General features: G+C 34.3%; 1 protein-coding gene across 5 annotated transcripts in view; it reads right to left on the bottom strand.

Annotated features, from left to right (window-relative positions):
• The window catches only part of POLH (DNA polymerase eta), a 29,262-nt gene that overhangs the window by 16,532 nt on the left and 5,254 nt on the right, over positions 1–7,476 (bottom strand). For 4 of the 5 annotated variants that reach the window (XM_011354709.2, XM_023527637.1, XM_011354710.2 and 1 more), the window contains one exon: positions 6,050–6,267. The exons of the other annotated variant lie outside the window; for it this stretch is intronic. In XM_011354709.2, coding sequence (XP_011353011.1) covers positions 6,050–6,267 — 218 coding nt within the window. The remainder of the gene's footprint in view (positions 1–6,049; positions 6,268–7,476) is intronic. 5 annotated transcript variants of the gene reach the window in all.

Here is a 7,476-nt window from a genome sequence, read left to right as displayed (position 1 = left end):
AATAACATTTAGTCTTTTGATCCATGAGCATAGTATGTCTTTCCATTGATTTCATCTTCTTTAATTTTTCTCAGTGATGTTTTATAGGCTTCACTAGTTTTTCAAATATATTGTTCAAATTATCTCTAATAATTTCATGATTTTAATGCTATTGCAAATGATATTGCTTTTTAAATTTCGATTTCTCACTTTTAATTTTAGTATATAGAAATGCTATTGATTTTTATATTGACTTTGTTTCCTGCAACCGTGCTAATCTCACTTATTTTAGTGTATTGGGGATGGGGGAAGTAGGGGAGTAGATTTCCTAGGATTCTCTGTAAACATGGTCATGTTACCTGCAAAGAAAGTTTACTTCTTCCTTCACATCTGAATATATTTTATTTCCTCTTCTGTTCTGATTGGGCCATCTTGTATCTGCAGTATAATGCTGAATAGAACTGGCATAAGAGTAAGTGTTGATGACCTGTGCCAAAACTTCAGGGTTAGACTAATAAACCTCTAGCTAGACTCTACAACTCCAGGGACCATAATGACAAAAAAGAAATCCCTGTACTGATAACAGGTGTGCCTTCCTCTGTGCTATAAGCTGATTAGTGCCTTCCAAGCATCATCAGGCTGCTGGCAGAATTTATCATCTTGCAGCTTGTGGAACTGAGATCCCTGTTTTCTTACCGGCTGTCAGCAGAGGGCAGCAATCAGAGCCCAGCCACGGGCCTTCTCCAAAGGCCTTCTCATAACAAACATAGCTTCTTCAAAGCCAGTACAGAATCTAAGTCCCATAACTCTTATCTTTGACAGTTGATTTATAATTTTTTATACCACTACACAACTGTTTCATGGTGTATGCATTCAGATGATGTTCAATATATGCTTAGAAATGGATTAAGAGAAAGCAAAGGGAGGAGAGAACAAATGAGTTCCTTAGCTAACACAAACAAGTTAAAAATGTCCCCGAGGGGAAAGTTTTCGCTCTGGCAGTTTTGAGTATTATTTTTAAATAATCTTTCTACTGGAAACAGAAAATATAAAGCTGCAAATGCAACATGGCTGAGCAGGACCGCTAGCTTTGAACCCATTAAGAGGCAGGATGGTGAAGGTTATATGCACCTAGACCAGCTAATTTCTGTTAACAGTTTTTTGTTGCTGTTGCACACATCATCTGGTATGAAGTATCATAAACTATATACTAGACATTTCAATGTTCTGAACACTATAAATAATAATATATCACTGCATCTGGAAGCTTAGTATTTAAACTGGACACACTAAAGCAACAGATGCATAAGACATAGAAATAAGACTTCATCTTTATAAACATTGGCATTTTAAATAAAATTGTACATAGGTGAGAAGGATGGGTGCAGAAGAGGAACATGTCCATTTGAGTCATTATTTGACCACCTACAAAGGTATATGCTATCATGTTCAGCCAGAGAGTTGTTTGACAATGAGTTTCAGCCAAAAACCAGTGTAATGTGTATTAATAGTTCTTACTCTGAGGTATATGGGTTTCAGAGTGTTTGTAAATTTCTTGAAAACTGCACAAAAAATTGTCTTATGTGTCGATACATATTTTTCTGAGACAAACAAGGATCCAGAGCTTTCAAAAAGGTATGTAGCCCTCAAACCTTTAAAAAAAATCAATGGTTTAAAGCATTATAAAACAAATTCCAAATGTTTATTTCAATAAAATGTCACACAAAGTGGTATGCAAAGCTTAGACCAAAGAAAACCTTCCTTATTATGATCAGTAAATTTCTGACTCTGGTCCCAGAATAAAGAAATCACGACATTTTTATCATCAAATGGTTATGTTCCATAACTGCCTCTTTTAAGTGACACATTTTTATTGTTCATTGTATTTTCTCTAAAGAACTAAAGGATCTGCAGCCTCCAGCTTGATAAACTCTCCTACCTCAGGATCAGAGGATAAAATAATTTCTGAATGGCCTTTTCCACAAGCTACCCTGGGCAGTTCTAATACTATCCTTCAACACAACATATTAAAGGCATATCATACAACTGTTCAACAGCAAAAGGCAACTTTAACATCTTACATCTTCTTTTAAAACATGAAACCCATGGGAAAGTCACCACTCTAACTAAAAATCAGCTAAACTCTCTTGGAGTTTTTTTCTGGATAAATCCTCATTGTTTCTACAAGTAATAACAGATTACTTTATCTTTTTCCCAAGAAGAAGTTAACTTGCTACAGATTTGTATCCATACAGTTTCCTTTTGGCTAAAGTCCAACTTCAAAGTTTTTGTTTTTGTTTTTGACTGAAAGAGCTCTTTTAGATAAGAATGATGTTACAAAATAATAGCTTTAAAAGTACATGTTACAGATAAAGGGGAGAATAGATACACTGTTTTAAATATAGCCATGATCAAAAGTAGTAAAAAATGTGTAGGAAAAAAGTGTAGACACCCTGCTGAAAAGCTTCTAGATATAGAATTCTTTGTTCTGGTAGATCTAGCTGAATTCCACTTTCATAATATTTGATTTAAAAATATATAAGACCCAGATTGTCTTAGATATGGTATCTAAAACCATCATAATTTAATATGACCACAAAGCAAGTTTCTATTGCTTTAATTTTATTCTTGTATAAGAAAATATTTTTAACCGAGTACATTTTATTTTTTAGAATACTTTCATACAAATTATATCGAGTTTTGTCAGGTATATGAAGTAAATAAATATGAACTCATAAAAATCACTTATCATTCCCCTACACATCAATACCTAAGTAGAAAATAGGAAAAAAAATGTAAAATCACAATAATGATAAAAAGTTAAAGCATCGAGGAATTAACGTAACAAGTGAATGCACAAGATCTTTATAGAAAAATATAAAGCTTTAATAAAGACATAATTGGATATAATAAAAGTGAATATTGATTCCTCCTTCACACCCTACACACATACGTGCATGCACGCACACACACACGCACGCACACACACACACACACACACAAATGGATTGAAAAATCTAAATTTGAAAGGCAAAACAATAAAGCTAGAATAAGACAGAATAATTTCTTCATGACCTTGAGGTAGGTAAAGATTTCTTAAACAGGATGTAAAAAATACTATCTATAAAGAAAAAGATAAATTGGACCAAATCAAAATTAAGAACCTCTGTTCATCAAAAGCCACCATGAAGAATGAAAAACAAGCTACAGACCAGAGATATTTGCAATACATATATTTGATAAAGGATTCCTATCCAAAATACATACAAAGTCCTATAGATGAATGAGATAAGACAATCCAACAGGAAATGAGCAAAATACTTAACCAGACACTTTATGAAAGGAGATATCTAAATGGTCAATAAACATACAAAAAGGTGCTCGATTTCATTAACACCAGGGACATGCAAACTAAAACCACAATGTGATCTTACTATATACCCCTCAAAATGGCTAAACTGCAAGAGAAAAAGCAAATGTTGACAAGGATGTGGAACAACTACGATTCTCATATGCTGCTAGTGAGATTATAAATGGTTACAACCGTTTTGTAAAACTGGTAGTATCTACTAAAGCTGACCATAGACAAACTAAAGCTAAATATCAGCAAACTCTACGATTGAACACTTCTGGTAAAATACCCAACAGAAATGAATATATTTGTTCACCAAAAGATATTGACAAAAATGTTCACAGTAGCGCTATTCTTAGTAGCCCAAGACTGGAAGCAACCCAAATATCTACCAATAGTAGAATGGGTAAATTGTGGGATAGTCATAGCAATTAGTAAACAAACTCAACTACATACAACAGAATGGATGAATCTCACAAAGACAATATTGAGTTAATGAAGCCAGACTCAAGTATACACTGCAGGGTTTTTAATTTTATAAAGTTCGAATACAAGCTAAATAGAAATCAGGACCAGTTACTATAGGAGCAGGAGAGAGGAATGAATGGTGACCATAAGGGTAGGCAAGGGTGGCTCCTAGGGTTCCGTTATTGTTCTTTGATCTGAGTGCTGCTTACACGGGTGGATTTACATTGTGAAAATTAGTCAAGATATATATACTTGCAATTTGTGCACTTTATGTATATATCAATGAAAAGTTTATGTCTGGAATACTGGATTCCAGATCTCAGAAGGAGCAGAAACATTATAACAGGTAAATCAAATTTTTTTAACTTAAAAAAAATCATGCAAGGGATATATTAATGAAGACCTAAAAAATTGGCAAGATATGTTTATGGATAGGATAATTTAACAGTAAGATAACTATTCTCTCTAAATATGTAAATTTAATATAAATCCATCAGGATCTAATGTATTCTAAAATACATACTGAACAATAAAAGTTCATAAATAGTTAAGACAGTTTTGAAAAACAAAAGCAGAAGGGAGTCCTTATCAAATATTATGACATACTACAAACAGTAATAACAGCAATGTGTTTCCAGAGGAGGAGCAGACAGACTAATGGGATACTACAGAAACAGATCCACTTATATGTGGGAAGCTGAGAAAGAATGAATTGTTTAATAAATCATTGTTAGGAAAACTGGTTCACAATAAGAATAATAAAGTGGCTCATCAAATAAAAAAAGTGAACCCCATATGGTTGAAAGACCTAAAAATAAATTATAAAGAAATTGGAGGAAAATGTAGAAAAATGTCATTGTAAACTTCTAGTAGAAATGGACATCCAAAACAAAATTCAAAATGCATAAACCATAAGGTGTAACACTGATGGACCAAAGAACTTTGTTCAGCAAAGTATGACATAAAAAAAGTTAATGGATGACAGACTTGGGATAAGTTATTTGCAATGTCAAAAATAGACAAGGGACCAATCACTAGGAGGATATACAAGGAACTCTTGCAAAAAAAAAAAAAGGAAATCCAGTGGAAATCCAGTATATAAATAAGCCATTCACAAAAGTAGAAACTCAACTAGCTAACAAGAATATGAAGAGATGCTCAACCTTAATTAATAAATAAATAAATGTAAACTAAAACCCCCAAAAACAAAATACCACTTTATAGCCATCACACTGGCAAGTATTTTTAAACATTAGATAATATCAATTGCTGGTGAGGATATGGGGGAAACAGAAATTCTTGTGTACTGCCAGGGGTAGGGTAAACTGTTACAGTGATTCTGGGGAACAAATTGGCAGTTTTTAGTGAAACTAGTTATATATGACCCTATGACCTAGCAGTCCAGTCCTGAAAATATTTCCCAGAGAAACCCTTGCATAGATCCAAAAGAGGATGAATGAGGACATTCACCATATAAACAGTAGGAAGTTAGATGCAACCAATGAGTGCATCACTAGGAGCATGGTCTGTAAACATGGTAGAGCTATCCCACTGATTATGCTGTAATTACTTAAAAGTAATCAATTACACATAAATATAGCTACATGGATAAAACTATAAAGTCACCATTGAAAGAAAACTAAGAAAAAGAATGAGATCTATAACACAATACTATCTTGTAATTTAAAAGCACAAATTTACAAAGCACATACACAAAGCAACACTGTATAATTTATAAAGACATAAACATATTTAAGAAGATATACCAAGAATATCAGTGGGGTGCCAAAAGGTATATAGGGGTGGGGAGGGAGTAGGGGGAATCACTATGAAAGAAAGAAGTAAAATAAAATGAGAAGCCTTGCACAGCCCATTGATGATAGTGTGCTGTGAATTGATTAGAAATTTTGAGTGACTAAACTCCCTGTACCTGAGGCCCCCTTAAATAAAGCTCACCCTTTACAATATAAATTAACCTACAAAAGATGGAAGAGCTCAGTCAGCCTTCTATTGACAACTCTAATCTGCCTTAGTTATATGTAAAGAGAAACTTGATTTCATACAGATTTCACAAGCTTCTCAATATACCTGGAACGATAGAGAATTTGTATATCCTTCCACATGAGTCCTTGTGATTCATTCAGGTTGTAGTTTAAGTTTCCTTTCAGTCAATCCAAGAAGTATCAATGTGACCAAGCAAAGCAGGTTCCAAAGCCAGGAAGCAGAAGCAATATGATGGTATGGAAATACCTTTCTGAACAGTCTCTTCTGCTGTTGTAGGGCCTTGAGGCAACCCTTCAATGTAGGTGGTTGGCAACAAGTCTGCTGAGATAGGTTGGCCTTGTAGCTTTTGTAGTCTCTCTTGTACAGTACTGGTCAGGTCTACGTAAGCCTCATCAATGCTGGCACGTTCAATCACAGCAAAACGAGACAGTATCTCCATCACTTCCACACTAGCTTCCCGGTACCTAAAAAGTATAAGCATTATACATGTAGGCAATTAATGGAGGCAACATTGAGACTGTGGGCCCTATCCTCTTCTTATGATGGCATAATAATATACATAATCAGTGCAATGTTTCCTTAAAGAGAGGAATGGCTTGTCAGATACTAGATAGTAACTGAACTAAAGGGATCAATGAACAGGCAGATGGTCAATAACAGAAACAAAGGAAAAGAAGAACTATGGAGGCAAATCTTTTTAGTGCAACTCTAACACTACCAAGGTAGAAAGCATCCAGATCACAAACATGTCTTTGTGACAAGGATCTCTTTGAAGATGAAGAAAAGTCAAACCAGTTTAACTAGAAAACACTGTACTATGATCACCTATTCCTTTTTGTTATTTTCATATACACACCACACAGTATTCTGCTTCTATTTTTTTACAAATAAGAGATAACTTAAGGGAACACTGCACAGTACCCAAGTATCTGGTCTTCCACATGATGGTATTTCTCATTATAAAATGACATAAGGATTTTATACCTCAACAATGGCGAGTTTGATGAACATATGAGCTGGTCCTCCATACACACACATCCAATCAACCAACCAAGTCTAATCACTTTTGAATATACTAATACTCAAATTATCAAGTTGAAGATCAGCTCCTCGAATGTGGTGATGCATCTGAACAGGCAGACAGCCTTCCCCAGGGGATACCAATCTCACCATATACTGTCTCTTCAAACCGTAACAGGCAGCTCTTCTGGCAGTATACACAGCTAATTTCTATGGCAATATGTGCATGTTTTCTTTGCTTTGGACTTGTTATAGAATTTAAAGTAAGTTCTTTGTTCCTGTTGAACCTATTTTATTTGTCACAAAAATGGAAATACTTGTACATCTTCACTAAGACATGTATCAAAACAAGTACAAATGTTGTTTAAAATATTCTCAAATAAGAGAATTAGAGAAAGGAAGAATTAGAGAAAGACTGGCCTTTCTTCTTTTAATTGTTATTTGGGCTGGATAGAAGATAGACCTCAAAGCAAAAAAGAACACAAGTGTGCGCAAGAGCATGAGAACATGATACATACAGAGCAAGGAAAGGATGCTCTATTGTGGTAGTAGGTGTTCCTTCACAGTGTCTTGAGCAAATTACTCTAAGGTATTTTTAAGAATATTTGATAAACTTAGTGTGTATATGTTTCTGGAAATCATATTTTTATAAC

The sequence above is a fragment of the Pteropus vampyrus genome, unplaced genomic scaffold (genome assembly GCF_000151845.1).
Source record: "Pteropus vampyrus isolate Shadow unplaced genomic scaffold, Pvam_2.0 Scaffold18, whole genome shotgun sequence".
In the NCBI taxonomy this organism is placed as follows: Eukaryota; Metazoa; Chordata; class Mammalia; order Chiroptera; family Pteropodidae; genus Pteropus; species Pteropus vampyrus.
The sequence above is the reverse complement of the archived record's forward strand: the minus strand, read 5'-3'. Positions and strand labels throughout refer to the sequence as shown.